General features: G+C 35.2%; 1 protein-coding gene across 1 annotated transcript in view; it reads left to right on the top strand.

The window, feature by feature from the left end:
- The window catches only part of LOC106466326 (voltage-dependent calcium channel type D subunit alpha-1-like), a 167449-nt gene that overhangs the window by 88321 nt on the left and 62790 nt on the right, over positions 1-16338 (top strand). The window contains exons 13-17 of the mRNA XM_022394309.1: positions 6562-6749; positions 9884-9908; positions 10359-10443; positions 14930-15122; positions 15458-15587. Coding sequence (XP_022250017.1) covers positions 6562-6749; positions 9884-9908; positions 10359-10443; positions 14930-15122; positions 15458-15587 — 621 coding nt within the window. The remainder of the gene's footprint in view (positions 1-6561; positions 6750-9883; positions 9909-10358; positions 10444-14929; positions 15123-15457; positions 15588-16338) is intronic.

The raw sequence follows: 16338 nt of genomic DNA, 5'->3' as shown, positions 1-16338 counted from the left end.
CCTTTTGTTTGTCATATAACCATTATATATATAAGGAATTTTGTTCATTGCTATATCTCACTGGATCACTTTATCTATAACAGCAAAAGTTGAAAGATCTTCATGAGACATTTTTTAGCTTCATTCTCCTACAGATTATAACACATATTACTGTATTATCCTTAGATTCATCAAAATTAAGGGCAAACACTTGTTTTAAAAATTTTGAGGTCTGATGTAAGAACAGATTACTTTGCACCATTTCTGAACATGTACATACCATGTGACTATTCTCCACAAATAGTATTGCACCATCTATACTGGTGCAACTAGCTTTCTCTGCTATCACCTCTCAATCCTCACTTTTTCATTTGGCACACCATTGTTTAGACGTGTGTGTTTTTTTCACATGTGGCTACTATTTATGAATGTGCTTCTTTGCCTCTTAAATGTTTTTTAAACAGTTTTCTTTTACTGTACTTGCATTCACTAGTTTCAACAATTTTTTTTTTACACTTATTTCTTGTTATCATATTACAAGAAATCATAGTATGAATTTACAATTAATCTAAGTGATGACTTCCCAGGAATTGGGTTTGACTTTATCTACTGAGGTGGTACAGGCCTTAATTTGCAGGGAGCTCAATTCATATATTCAGCTAGTGATGAGACAATGTTTCTGAGGAAGAATATCATCAATGAGTAGACACTTCAGACTCTCTTTTTCTGGTAATTTCCACCTGTTGCTGTGTCACCACATCATTCTCTTTGGTGAGGAATTGTTCTTCTTCCCAGGTGTTCTGTGGAAAGTTTTTCAACATATACTCATGGTGGGCACAGTTCAGATGCCCTTTGTGTGGCTTTGCACTTATTTCCACCTGTTGCTGTGTCACCACATCATTCTCTTTGGTGAGGAATTGTTCTTCTTCCCAGGTGTTCTGTGGAAAGTTTTTCAACATATACTCATGGTGGGCACAGTTCAGATGCCCTTTGTGTGCCTTTGCACTTATTTACACATGGGAGAGTTACATATTTAACATCAGTGCTCGGACTTTGGTAAGGTAAATATTTATGTGTCCTTTGTCATCTAAGTTAATTTTGATGAATTGTACATTAGATGTTGATTATTAAATTGTATTATCGGTAAATTTAATCATTCTGTATGTTTGTTATTATTACATACTATGTAGACTTGACAAATCTTATGGTTTTGTTAATTTACTATTGAAAAAATACTTTACTTAGTTATGTTTAGAATGTGTGCCAATTTCATATCATTATTACTAGTAACATATAATTCGTTGCCCTATTTGAGTACTTTTTTTCTCGTCATTGTTCACCATGTGCCTTCTAATCCCCATTTTCGTCAGTGCAGGACATAATTCTTTATTGTCTAGGTTAATTTAGAGGAATTGTAGGTTAGATATTGTTTAGCAAGGTGTTTTCTAGGTAATTTTAGTCTATTTACACTTTCATTATCATTACATTCTTTGTGGACTAGTTATATGTAGATGGTTTGTCCATTTCTTATTTATAAGTACTTTGTTAAATCCATATTTTTAGGTAGTTTGTACCTTACATTTCATTACTACTAGTAACATATATTTCATTGTTCTATTTGAATAACTTGTTTTGGTGTTTTTAACTATATGCCTTATCATTCTAATTTTTATCAGTGTAGGACTCAGTTCCAAAACATACATACCTCCGCCTATAGCTATTACTCGACCACCAGCGTTTCATCTTTGCCCATCTAAGCATTGGTCTGATTTTTTCTCGCTTGCTCCAGTCTTTTATACCCCACTTGGCAAAATACACTCCAATACACCCTCTATGCTGGTGCTGAAATATAAGCACCTCATTAAGATAATTTTATCACTTTTTCTCGACAAAGTGTCACTAATGGGTTTCCCAGTATTATGATCATTCGTGATACTTTGAACGTTATCATGTTAACTTGTTGATTTTGAAACAATAATTATAATAATTTAAAAAAAAATCTCTAGTGATTAGCAAGCCGATTATGGTATGAATTCCTGGATTATTATTTCTGGTCTCTCCTCTCTAATATCTAGCGTTGCACAGAAATTGGTGGTGGTGGGGTTACTCTTGGTTGAGACTGTCAGTGATCTTATTCGTAATGAGATGGAGACATATATTCGGATCTGTGTTGGTCCACCAGGGAGGGGGGGCTCTGAGGCTGCATTTGAGGGTGATCCTTGGCATTTTGGAGAGTCTTTGAATTCAATTTTTCCAGTGCCTTCTGTTAGTCTGTTGGATTTTTAGCCGCCTGTGGGTCAGTGGTAAGTTTAAAGACTCACAGCACTGGGGTCCAGGGTTCTATTCTTTAGGGTGGATGCGACAGATGACTTTGTTCTTACAAAACAAGGTACTTTACCTCACGAGATGGTTGAAAAGTCTGGGAGCGATTTTTTTCTCTATACATGGAAATTGTGGTTCATGCTGGAATGTTTACTTCTTAGTTATATGAGGTGACATTTAGGCCTTATTTGACACGTTGTCAGAACTTCGTGATTTTGCCTACCACCACCAGGTGGAGGCATTTTTCCAACTCTAAAATTCTCGAATTTCGAGGTTCTAAGGCGTGGTTTGTAGTTCACCTATATAGGTCTATGTCTTCTGATAGGACAGAGTAAGTCTACAGACTTACAATTTACCTTCAATATTTTGAATCCTTTCAAATCTCTTTGTTAGAAGACTCTCATGATAACCAGTTTCATTGAGTATTAGATGGATCCATTGTTAGTGTGCACATTGATTCAATTTTTGTCTTCTCCATTCCTCCTGGTTGTTGTTGGAGTCTCTAATTTCATCAGCTCCTACAGGGGGATCATAGTTCCACCCCTATTCGTGAGTACTGATCTCGACATCAGCTCCTCGGTATATTGGTACTCAGAGGTAATGAATGACATGCATATCGGCCATGTTGTGTTGAGAGGAGGTTGAACCCTTTTTCAATCAGTGATGTCAACCATAACCCGTTTTTTTACTTGGCTCTTTGACAGAGGTTTTTGCATCTTGCACAATAGCCATTGTTTATGGTGGCCTTATCGACTACCGTTCAATTATTGCAACTACATATTTTTGAGTCCCCAGTACTTTCCATTTTTTTCACATCATTTTGGGTAGTTGGTCCCAAATGATCTTTCCCGTTACCTAACAGGTAGATTAAGATTATATGTTCATTCCTGTACACCTGTTTGTGACCTGACTCTTATATGCCCAGTATTCCCTTTACCTGCAGGTTTATTTTTTGTGGCTTCTGACCTATGGACATCCCTGGTCAGAGTGATTTGTGATCTTCGTCCACAGTTCAGTTTCTCATTCTCTCTATGTCTTCAGTCCAGTTATTCTTACCTAACACACTGTCAAACAGGAAAGGGGATCAATCCTCCCACAATATCTGTATCTCACATTATTTGTCTGATCTGGCAGTCTCTTCATTTGAGGGTTTTTGCCTTTCCCCTGTAGCTATGTTAACTATTTCTTCTACATTATCCAGAAAGGTGAATATTTTTATTTCTACCACTTGGGGTCTTTTACCCTGTTTTCACAGGATCCCACTATATGATAAGTGTTGCCCAGACATGTGTGCTTTTATCAAACCAAATCTGTACTAGCAGCTACTATTTTACTATAAGTACTACTGGTTCTAACAGGATCTCTGGCAATGAGGTATTCCATAAGACCACCTAGGAGCTCACCAGGTGGCAATAACTTACTGTGGTGGACCACCACCTATGGACTATCATAAGTAAAGCTAAAGAGAATCCTGCCCATCCCTGCTGATCATCAGATTGAATAAATTGGGGTCTGTTTCCTTGTAAAAATTTGGGGAACTTGGTTCACCTATTGTACTGTTTCCAGAGCACTGTTCTTCAGGACTCTCCACTGTGTATTACTCCCCAGATTCAACTAGTGGAGCTAAGGAGTCTTTAACACACTCGGTTTCCAGTCACTGGGGTGGTGGACAGAGACTTTTACTCCAGAGTATTAGAGTGAATTCCTCTATTCCTGGAGAAAAGGGCAAAGTTGGGGTGCTATCCTACCCTTGTTCCTGGATGTTTTTTCACAGATATCAGTAGGAGTGGTGCCAGCCTAAGCGGGAGCCTACTCATAATACCATTTCAGCTCTGATGCTCTGCTATCTAGTTGGAGTGTACGTGGTCCTTCTTTTTGATCAATATTGGTTCAGTATATTGTTCATGGAAAGAGGTCCACTATCTCCTCATAATTTCGAATGCAGAGTGGTCCCATCCTGGGTCCTTGGTTGAGCACAGTTGTTCCACATCGTCCCCATAATTCTGGGGGCAAGTGGAAGGCTCCTTGCTCACTTGGTTGGGGAGTCAGGATGAATGTTCATAATTCCAGACCAGATGAGTTCTGTTCCTTTGGTTGAGTAGGGCAGACATGATTCCGTCATTCTGAGTTTGGAAGGTTGCCTTTTTGGCTTCTTCAGGTGGAAGAGGTTTGCCCACTTTGCTGTTGCTTACTTTCTTGTCATGTCTCTGGTGGTCTGGAATGTATCACTTTATGGCTACAGGCTGTGATCCAATCAAAATTATATCTATATATATATAATGGTGTGGTCCAACTGCCCTAGCCACCAACATGGGACATAAGGACCAAGACCCCTTAATTCCAATCCCAAGTTGATGAACCTCGGCTATCTGGTTGGGACTGGCCTATAGTGATGATTACTCATATACAGTTCCACCCTTGATACAGGAACTAAGTTCAGAGTGAAGAGCATACCAGTTCTGGAGGTAGTGTGGTTCCCCCACTCAGGTATTACTCTTATCTTGATACTCCCATGTTCTGTGCAGACGTTTTCTGTATGGATAATGCCAACACTGTCTCCTCCACCTTCTTAATGTGGGATTCTAATTATAAGTGGGAGTGGAAGTATGTATGTCTTGAAAGTTAACATTTTCCTAAATTGAAAATATATTTCCAATGATATTCACCTGCTCTCCCACCTTTCCTCCCCATTAAGAGCCGGTGTTAGAGACTGGGATAGTATCATTCTCTAAAAAAGTGATGAAATTACCTGAATGAGGTGCTTATATACAGTACCAGGATAGAGGGCGCATTGACATGGGTGGAGAGTATCACAAGATATATTTTACCAAGGGAAGTTGAGTGGGGTACAAAACATTGAAGCAAGCAAGAAAAAATCAGACCAATGCTTAAATGGGCAAAGATGAAACCCTGTCAGTCAAGTACTAGCTATAAGCATGAGCAGAGGTAAGTATGATTGAAAATACATTTTCAATTTAGGAAAATGTGAACTTATATGTAATGCATCACCTCCTAATTTTCTAAAGTGAGGATTGAGTGGGAATAGCAGAAAGAGCTAGCTGCATCAGTATAGCTGGTGCAATACTTTGTGACTGGAGTGGTGGACCATGGAGCCTTCCTTCTGAGTGAGTTTCAATATTTACTTTACTCATGATTATCCACTCAGTGAGAAGAGGACGAGGCTCGTTAAACTTCTTCTATACAAAGTAACTTATTCAATTCAACATGCATTTCCCCTGGATATTTTTGCCAGCTGGACTTCAATAGAATATCTACATTAATCAGTTGTTATCATCAAACAACCTACTTGCACTTTTTCTGCATGTTTTTTGGCCTGGGTGGACTACTCTAGACAACTTTCTTAATCAATTGATGTCTTCACGTATAAATCATGCGGTCTTCATGCCATAACCACATTGTTATTCCGTTTTTCATACTAGTACAATATTAGGCACAATCCTGTGATAAATGGAACATCCAGAACAACCATCATTTGTCCAGTGCTGTAAGTATTATTACTACATTCAATTGTGCCTGTTTTTCCATTCTGCCCATTTTGTGTTACTTTCTTGTTTCCTTGGTGAAGAGAATACCTGTTCCAGAAGGAGAGTAGTACCCCATTGGTGTGTTTCATTTTCATCTCATAGCACACCCATTCATACTAAGTGGTTGCTTTCTGCTTGGTTTGATATTTGTACACCTAAACCAGCTCTTCCATCTTTACAATGTGGGGTTCTAGCTTTGTGTGAGAGGTAAGACCATTTTGGAAGTTAACATTTTCTTACACTGAAAATGTATTTTTGAGTAGGTACTAAGCTCATCTCACACACTTCCTACCCTTCCTCCCCATTGCCGGTGTTTTTATGTTAACATCTGCCAATTCTCAAAAGTGAGGATTGAGCAGGAATAGCAGAGGGAGCTAGCTGCACCAGTATAGATGGTGCAATACTACTGATGGAGAGTGATCACATGATATGTACATGTTCAGAAATGGCACAGAACTGATGGGGTATAAAGACTGGTTCAGTGGTAGCAAAAAATGTTTAGCAATGCTTAGAGGGCAAACAAGGATTGAGCTAGCTTTGTGAGAGATGAGGTAATTACCTATCAAAAATACATTTTCACTTTAAGAAAGTGTTAACGTTTGAGATGTATTCCACATGCAATAGGATTGTTTGAGATTTACATAAGAGTTTTGTTCACTTTTTTTTGTTTTACTTTGAAGCAATGCACAAATACAAATGTTACTGATTTATTTAGGAAGAGAAAGAGACTGAAAAAGAAAAAGATCGACAGTCCCAAGAACCTTCAAGTGGACAAAATGAAAGCAGTGAGAAGGAAGGGACAAGAAAAAAGAAGAAAAAGAAAAAACCCGATGAAGAAGATGATGAAAGTGGACCCAATAAAATGGATACTTCCTTGATGAATCATACATCAGGTTTAGGAGTGTAAGCTTTATTAAAATCGTGTTTATAGACATAAGCTTGCTTAGGAGATGGTTGAGGTGAGTCATGGCACATTCTATTGAAAGTGAGAAATAAAAATATTAACAATAATCCTTTATTTTAATTTTCTGAAAATAAAATGATACAAGAAATGTTTTCAATATTTGTGGGAGGGGTGGCAGATTTCTAAAACAGTGAAATATATAAATATGGTTAATCTCAATCTTTAAATTGCCAGTGCTAATGTTTACAGTGGCATTTCATTGAAAGATAACTTTAGATTTATACATATGGATTTTTACAGTGATATTTCATTGGAGGAAAATTTAAGGAAAGAAACATAGTCGAGCTTTTGATAAATTCCTTACAAAATAAACACTGAAGATTTTTAAAATCATATATTAAGAATAAGTCACTGTATTCAAAAGTTCAATGCTAATACATATGAAAAAAACTTTAGCTCCACCATTATGTTTAGGTTCGACTTGGCCTAGTTGTTAGCAGCTCCAGACTATAAATATGGGGTTTTATGATTTATGTCCTGTTTATTATGTTTTGGCTGGATATGGCTTAATGGTTAGCATCTTCATACTTTGAATCTGGGGTTTCATGGTTCATGTCATGTTGCTTCACAAAAGTGACAGTCAAATCTCACTATTTGATAAGAGTAGCTCCAGAATTGTCTGTGGATGCTGTTGACAAAATTCCTTTCCTTTTGTCTTTCAACTTAAGATTATGGATGGCTAGCACAGATAGTCATGTGTGGCTTTGTGTGAATATCTGAAATATACAAATCTTTACTGTTTATCTTTACTACAGACTGAACAATGAAAAGGCTAATACACATTTTTATCTAAAATGAGATTTTTTCATTTTTTCACAGAAATCTGTTTTTTTTTTTAAGTCCTTGGAATCTGTTCTTTATGCAATTTGTCTTCTGTGTGAAAAAAATTATATTTCTGGTTGTTTTAAACTTTGGTCTTTCTATCAAGGAGAGGCACACTGTTACATTTCTTGAAAACTATAAAAAAATTTGTTTCTGTCTTACAGTATGCCAAATGCTATCCAGACTGTTTAATGGTATTTATTCACTAATTAAACAGCACAAGAGTAGACTTATGAATTTTTGGATTTTCTTCTTTCATATGTTTTGAGATCATGAATTCTTTAAACGTCATCCATAATCTTCTTTGCAAATAATTTAAGCAGAATAATAATACTATTGAAAGCTATAACATTAAGGCTATATAAGCAGAGACAAAGTATTTCCAACAGTTTTAAACCTTGATTTTTCTAGCTAATTTCTTAATGACACACACACACACACACACACACACACACATATATATATATATATACATATATATATATACACATATCTGAATTATAAAGATTATAACCTGAGCACTTTGAAAGGTGGATCTTTCTTCTTCAAGGGGCAAACATTCACAGTTTGTCCCTGAAGAAGAAAGGTCCACCTTTCTAAAGCATTTGGGTTATAGGGCACTCCACTTTTGTGTTAAATTGATTTCTTGAACTTTTTCTCATCTCAAAAATCTCAAATTTCCTTTGTGTAATCCCTAAAACCTCCTAAATGCATTTCAAACGTTTTTTTTTTTTCAGTAAATTGTTATAGTTTATCTGTTATTTTCTCTACTCTATCTCAAAACAGGATCAGTCAATTCAACCAAACTCATAACCACCAAAAAAAAAATTAAATAAACCTAAATTAACCATTTTTTCTTTCTAGAATGACTTCAGATTGTAACATAAAACTACATTCGTTTATCCTAAGTAGCTCTAAGTTTGTAACAGTATACATCTATATATAAAATAAATTTTATTATTTTATTGCTCTTTGAACTGTGTCTAACCACTATCTGTGCCATCATATGTTGTAAATCACTCGGGGAACATGCAGCTTACATTATGCTAACGAATTACATTACCCATGAGCTGCTCACGTGTGTGCCTTGTGAAACATTTTATTATAATATTATTATTATTTATTTTACCTAATAAAGAGTATACCTGTTACACAAGTAGGGCTATACCCACTGGCGTGCTTTATTATCATATTATAGCACACTCGTTCTTTCAGTGTGGTCGCTTTCTGCTTGATTTGAGATTGATGCACCTTCACCAGTCTCTCCACCTTGGCAATGTGGGATTGTAGCTTTGGATGAGAGGAGGTAGTATCGTTTTGGAAGTTAACATTTTCGTACTCTGAAAATGTATTTCTGATAGGTACTTACCTCTGCTTACCCACTTTCAACCCTTCTTCTACACTGTGATGCCGGTGTTTATGGTTTGTGCCTACCAATTCTTAAAAGTGAGGATTGTTCTTGAATAGTAGTGGGAGGTACTTACACTAGTATAGATGGCGCAGTGCAATTGGTGGAGAGTAGTCACATGATCTTCACATGTTTCTGAAATGGTGCAAAACTGATGGGGTATAAAGACTGGTACACTGTAGCAAAATTTCTTTTAGCAATGCTTAGAGGGCAAACCAGGATTGAGATAGCTTTAGGTGAGAGAAGGTAAGTACATATCGGAAATACATTTTAAGAGTAAGAATATGTTAACGTTACTTTTCAGTAATTATTCTATACATGTTCCAGTCAAAAGTACCTTAAATTCTTTACTTGACGATACCCATGAAAGCAGTAGTATTTTTAATTAATGAATATCGTATGCATCCATCTTCATCTTAACTAGAATATATAGCTGGTTTTGTTCTTTAAAAAGTATTTTTCCACAGATTTTGTTATTAATTCAATTGCAAAAATATTTCAAATTATAGTTATAATGCTACACAATAGATATTTTCTAGTTCAACAGATTCATTGTAAATAAGGTTTGTGATTAACCTGAGAAACATGCAATGTATTTTTATTTACTATTGTTTGTGAAATAAAATGGTATTTTTATTACATCATTTTAATGAAGTAAAATTTTCAATTCAGCAAATTTGAGCATGAAATATGAACGAAAAAACAACTATTTTACGTTTTTAATAGATATAAAACATGTAAATGGAAAAACTACCATCATGAGCTACATTTCTAAAAGCTCATCAGAAATGTCTTTTACCACCTATGTTACAATATTGTATAATTGTTTTCTTTCTCTTCCAGTTCCATGGATAAATGTAGAAAACTTGTAAGTTGCTTCTGAGATTTTTTGTATAAAATACAATAATTTCATAACATCGTAAATTATAGATTATCATTAGGATATAGATTAAATATATTACCCGATCATAAGCTTGTGGAAATAAATGTCCCAACAACAATTTAAACAAATATTAACTGAAGTATTAGGTGGATTACTGAGAGAAGTAAATACTTATTATTTTTATGCAAAAGTGACATAATAAAACAATAAGCAAAAATTGTATTTCAAGGTGAGGATCAATAAAGTCCTAATTTCTAATATTCTTCTTTAAAAATCTTAATTTGTCTTTCATAGTAATGAGTTTTTGTTTTTGTCACTCTAGTGTTTTTATTGTATATTGTAAGAAATACTTTTAATATTCATATTCTAAAAAGAAACTTTGCTATCAGTTTTTATCATTTTATAGTGAAGCATAATATTGTTTATTATTTAAAGGCTCACATACAGATTAAAATAGATTCCTGCAAAGATGAACTAGAGGCTGATGCTGATAAAGGGAAGGTAGATGAAGATAGTTATGGTAATATTGCTGTTTAATGTTTTGTATGGGCAATAAACTTGTAGCCATTTTAATCTTATTGTTTTTTAATGTTCAGTGTTATGTTTAATATATTTATTGCAAGTTTATTAATTTCACAACATAACAGTTTGTACTACTTTAGATCAGACTATGAATATTTAGGTATATAATACTTGAAATATAAATTTAAAGGTCTTTCTGAGAGCTTAATAGGTACATTCTGCTTAAACATATTTAACAGATAGGACTAAAGTGCAAATGACAACATAACTAGTTCACTATAAGAGACTAGACTGAAATGTAAGTGCCACAATAAAATAATACAGAGGGCATAAGCTTGTGGGATAATACAGGTTGATGTAGTTGGTATTTTCAAGGTACATGATATAGACATATTGTGTTGGTGTTTTCAAGGTGTGTGATGTAGTCTTTTTGTGGGGTCATACATGTTAAACTGATTGATGTAGCATTATTGTAGAGTAATACCCTGTTGAGTTGGCTGGTATTTTTAAGGTATGTGATGTAGCCTTATTTTGGAGTAATACATAATAGTTGGTATTTTTTCAAGATACATGGCAAGGAATTATGGTTCAGTAATGCATTTGAGGTTGGTTGGTATTTTCAATGTACATAATGTAGTCTTATTGTGGAGTAATACATATTGATCTGGTTGGTATTTTCAAGATATATGATGTAGTCTCAATGCAAGGTCATAAGGTGTTTTTAGAGTATATTACCTAATCTTGTTGTGGAGTAATACATATTGATCTGGTTGGTATTTTCAAGATATATGATGTAGTCTCAATGGAAGATCATAAGGTGTTTTTAGAGTATATTACCTAATCTTGTTGTGGAGTAATACATATTGATCTGGTTGGTATTTTCAAGATATATGATGTAGTCTCAATGCAAGGTCATAAGGTGTTTTTAGAGTATATTGCCTAATCTTATTGTGGAGTAATACATATTGATCTGGTTGGTATTTTCAAGGTATGTAGTTTAGACTTATTCTGTTGAGTTTGTGGGTATTATCAAAACACATGATGTAAACTTACTGTGAGGTGATCAGTGATTTTAAATACATGATATATGGTAGTATTGCATTTTGAGTCTGTTTGTGTTTTCATGGCATATGATTTTATCATAACTGGTAATTCTAATATGATACCTTACCTCTTCTCGCATAATAGCTTTTTCAACTCGTGCTGCCTTCTATTTGTGCAGTTTTCACTCTCCTATAGCCTTGATGCTCTCACCTACCCTCACGTGATTTCACGTGGTATATCTATCCTGTAGCATGCAAATGAGCATGTGACAACCCTTTACTAATAGGAGTGCAACACACCCTTCTAATGCAGCTGACTCCCTCTATAGTGTAGAGCACTCTAATCATTTCTTGATTTGGCATTCCAATGTTCACTCATGCTCTATTTTCACTGTGTATTTCATATTATTATGTGCAGTTTAACTATAAACTACTGTATTGACAACATTTGTTTGTTGTCATTTCTTTTTTTTTGCTACAAAAATTGTGGAAATTTCTTTTCTCACATTTCTGTCATAATGAACTCTCAATTTAGTATTACAACAATAGCTTCTGGTTTGGATCCTACCATTACTGATCCAATAAGAATTACTACTTCTGTGGCTCTGTGTTCCACACTTTCAGTGGAGGAGGTCTTCGCCTTAGTGCATCCCAATTTAGAGTTTATCATGCAGCCAGCTATGTCTCTAGAACCATGGTAGAAATTCCCTTTTGTTGGAGAATCTGTTTCTGAAGAAGAAAATTTGGACAGCCTTCTGCCTCCTCCTGCCTTTGCTGTGCCTACCTTTTCTACCCCTCTTGATATACCTTGTCCTTCATCTGTATTTTTGGACATAATTTCTCAGGTATGTTACCTCTTATCTATTTCCCCTATGTGTTATAGTTCCTCCCTCTTCCTTCATCATTCTGCCCTAATGTTGAATTATTTAGTTCCCCCCACCTGATATTTGAGTCCATGCTGAACAATTTCTAACCCAATTTCGTTTGAGTGCTAACATGCCTCGGCTCCAACATTTGGCTGACTCCCATGCTTTGGATTCTCAGACATTAAAGTCTCTGATTCAGGCATGGGGCTCCAATCCTGCTACTACACTACGATTTTCTTCAACCCAGTTCTTTTGTCTCTGTCTCACCCTCACAACTATTTTCCATTATTTCTCATTCATTTACCTCCTTTTTGAGGTTATCCATCGTGGCCATGAGTTTTTTTAGCAGATACATGTACCCTTCTTTTTTATGTTGGCACTCTTTTCTTCCTCAGTCTTCCCCCTTCATACATGGCTCCATTGTTTTTGGGATCTCCTTGGCAGGGATGCCCTCTTGTCACATGTGCATCTGCCTGCTTCCTACTTATGCATATAGGGTGCATTTTCCATCACTTGTCTTTGTGCCATGACCTCTCACCTTCCCAACCAAGTGTTCTCGACCTCTCAGATTTTTTTTATTTGTTTTTTTGACAATGGTTTATCTGTTTTTAACATGACGAGCTATAGAGCAGCCGTGTCCAGTACCTTATGTTTTTCCCTTCTTCTGTTGTATTTTTTCCTCTCCTGTCTTTTCTCCTATTGTTTTGCTCCTTTCAACTAATTCATTTACCTCAGTCAATTCTTCTAACATATTGGAATGTTAGTGTTGTCCTTCATGCCCTTACCCTTCCTCCCTATGAACCTGGGCAGTTCACCCCTCTGGCTGGCTTTCCCACATCCTACTACTGCTTGGATTTCAGTTCCTGGGCAGTCTTGTGTTATATGAACGTAGGACCAGCCAACATAAGCCGTCACATATCTGGTTGGTAGGGTCCTTCCTCCTCTTGTGGAACAAACAGAAAATTCTCGATGTCACCAAATTTTGGACTGGAGTTGAACCACCATGTTTGCATTCCCCCTTCCTACCGTTACCTGGATGTCAGGTTTCCAGGTGATTTGGTGTTGATTGTGTAATGGGTCTGCACACATGCCCTGGCTGAGTTGTCGAAATGGCAATTTTTTTTTCTGTCTGCTTCCTGGTTTTGAGGTGAATATGGTTAAGACCCTCCTCCTACTGCAGACCAGAAGACAAATACCTTAAGCTACCTGGTTATGGACTGGAGTTGACCCATCAAATGTGGTCTGACATGCCCTACCCACTCCACACCATCTGGCACGTCCAATTACTGGTTGTACATGCATCTTTTCTACCTGATTTAGCAATATGTACCTTGACAAATGGAAAAGAGTATACCTGGTACAGATGGAGTGCAGTCTCCCATGAGTGTGACCCAATACATTAGGGTGTCACACTACATGGGTTCTCTTCGGACACCTTCTAAAGAGTGCTCCTCTAGGTACCTTTTGCACTGGTCCTTCCACCAGGTGAATGTGGGATTCTAGCTATTATGTGAGAGGAGGTAAGCTATTGTATCAGAAATTAACATTTTTCTACATTGAAAATGTACTTCTGATAGATACTTACCTCTATTCACAATTCCCACCTATCTTTCCCACTTCTGGTGCATTTTTGTTTTTTTTTGCCTAATCTTGAAGTGATGAGAGTGCTGTGCAGGAGGATGTGTTACACTCCTATTGGTGGAGGGTTGTCACATGCTCATTTGCATGCTACAGTGCAGCTATACCACATGAAATCACATGAGGTTAGGTGGGAGCATCAAGACTATTTGTAGTTGTGAGCTAAAACTGAACAAATAGAGGGCAGTACAGGTTAAAAAAAGCTATTACACGAGAGGAAATAAGCATTTATCAGAAATACATTTTCAATGTAGGAAAATTTTAACATCCATATCAATAGAATGTAATGCATTTTGAGTCTCACGGCAAGTGATCTAAATATAAATGGTAAGTCAATATGAAGAAAATGTAAAAAGGATGGTATGAATCCAGCTTCCTTACATCACTCTGAGTTGATACCATTAAATATATTCATGTAATTAATATTTAATGTGTTTGTAAGCATATGTAAGAAATTCCAACTGATTCTTTATTAAGAAACTAAAGAAAGACATTGAGTGTATTAGTACGTACCTGATAGAAATAAAAGTAATTATATCTGGAAAAACTTATGAAGAACAATCAGTGTGTTACTATCAGTAGTAGAAAGAGTTGTTCTGATAATTTAATAAGTTTTAATTACTATATGCTGATAAATGTTTTTCCATCTGCAATATATTTTGGGTCAAACTAGTAATTGAAGAATTTGTTTGTATGTTAATAAGGAATATTGAATGATATTACAATAGAGAAGAAGGAACCTGAGAAAATGAAAGTTGTAAAAGTAGTTTAGAGTAAATAATATTAAAGTTGTAGAAAAAGAATTATTGCAGAAAATTATATTAAAAAAGAAATGTTATAGAAAATTGTAGTAAAATGAATTTTGAAGAAAATAATAGTTAAATCAATCTGCTTTTAATACGTAAATATCCATATTTAATGGTCAATTTGTTTCCAGAAGAGCTTGAAGTTGATGATGAATATGATGAGGATATTGGAGAAGAGGAAAATAAACAGGATGACATAGGGGAAGAAGAAACGACTACTGTTTCCACAGCCCGTCCACGTCGTATTTCAGAAATCAACATCCCAAAAAACGTCTATCCTATCCCAAAAAATTCATCATTTTTTCTTTTTTCTCATACAAACAGGTAAGCTCTTTGTTTGGTCTGAGCCAATAAGAAAACAAAATTTTATAAGATAAGAACTATTATTCGGTAAAGTATATGAAGTCTACATATTTATTTTTACATAAACTGTACACAAATTGCATTAATCTATAACTTTTTTCATTCAAACTGATTTAGACGATTATTTACAACTATTCATAATAGGATTTCAATAGTTGTAATTAGTTACATGATACATAGCTATTATTACATTGGATACATTGTACTGTTTCTCTTTAAAGGAAATATTTATCTTGATCAGTGGTTTTGTGACATCCCGTAATGAAAATAAACCATTATTGTTACAATAATTGCAGGTTTCGAGTGCTATGTCATCAACTCATCAATAATACATACTTTAGTAATATCATCTTACTGTGCATCATGATGAGTAGTTCAACGTTAGCTGCTGAAGATCCTCTTCATGATTACTCTGATAGAAATCACGTATGTATTGAATTTCTCTTCTCTAATGATCATAGGATTTTTATGAAATTGCTCAAATGAATATTTAACCTCAGATCTTATCTAGCATGCTGATTAAGGTTACTGTTGAATTGAACACAGTTAAAATGAAAATGAGACCAAGACACTTAATCAAATTATGCAGTACTTTGTGCTACCTACAAATGTTATAAAGATTAACAGTTTTCTAAGCTCAAATCAAGTGTGCTCGAAAGCTCTTTGGTTCTGGATTAAATTTGACAAGGGGGAGAGGGGAATGAAATATATTGATCATGAAATTAAAATCATTGTCATGGATGACTGAATTGTTTAGTAAACAAAAGCCATTCATTGTTTTCCTGTTACTAGTGGCTAGATCTAAAATGTTGTGTAAGTAAATCTGGTGCAGAAGTTAGAAATATACCAGTAATTATTCTACACATTTGTTTCTTGTAATGAATAACATATCTAATAGTTTCGGTTAATTTGTTGAGTTGTAAGGTCATCTTTCTTAGAAAACCAATGAGAGAAAGCCTACTCAAATTATTAATCTGAAATAGAATAACATTTAATTATTTTATTTGGTCAAACAATGTATTTTTTCACACCTTCCAGACATATTGTTAGGTTTCACTTCACATTAATGTTAATGGTAGACACTAATTATTTTATTTGGTCAAACAATGTATTTTTTCACGCCTTCCAGACATATTGTTAGGTTTCACTTCACATTAATGTTAATGGTAGACACTAA

This window comes from Limulus polyphemus, unplaced genomic scaffold, assembly GCF_000517525.1.
Source record: "Limulus polyphemus unplaced genomic scaffold, Limulus_polyphemus-2.1.2 Scaffold2223, whole genome shotgun sequence".
In the NCBI taxonomy this organism is placed as follows: domain Eukaryota; kingdom Metazoa; phylum Arthropoda; class Merostomata; order Xiphosura; family Limulidae; genus Limulus; species Limulus polyphemus.
This window is presented reverse-complemented; position numbering and strand designations above follow the sequence as displayed.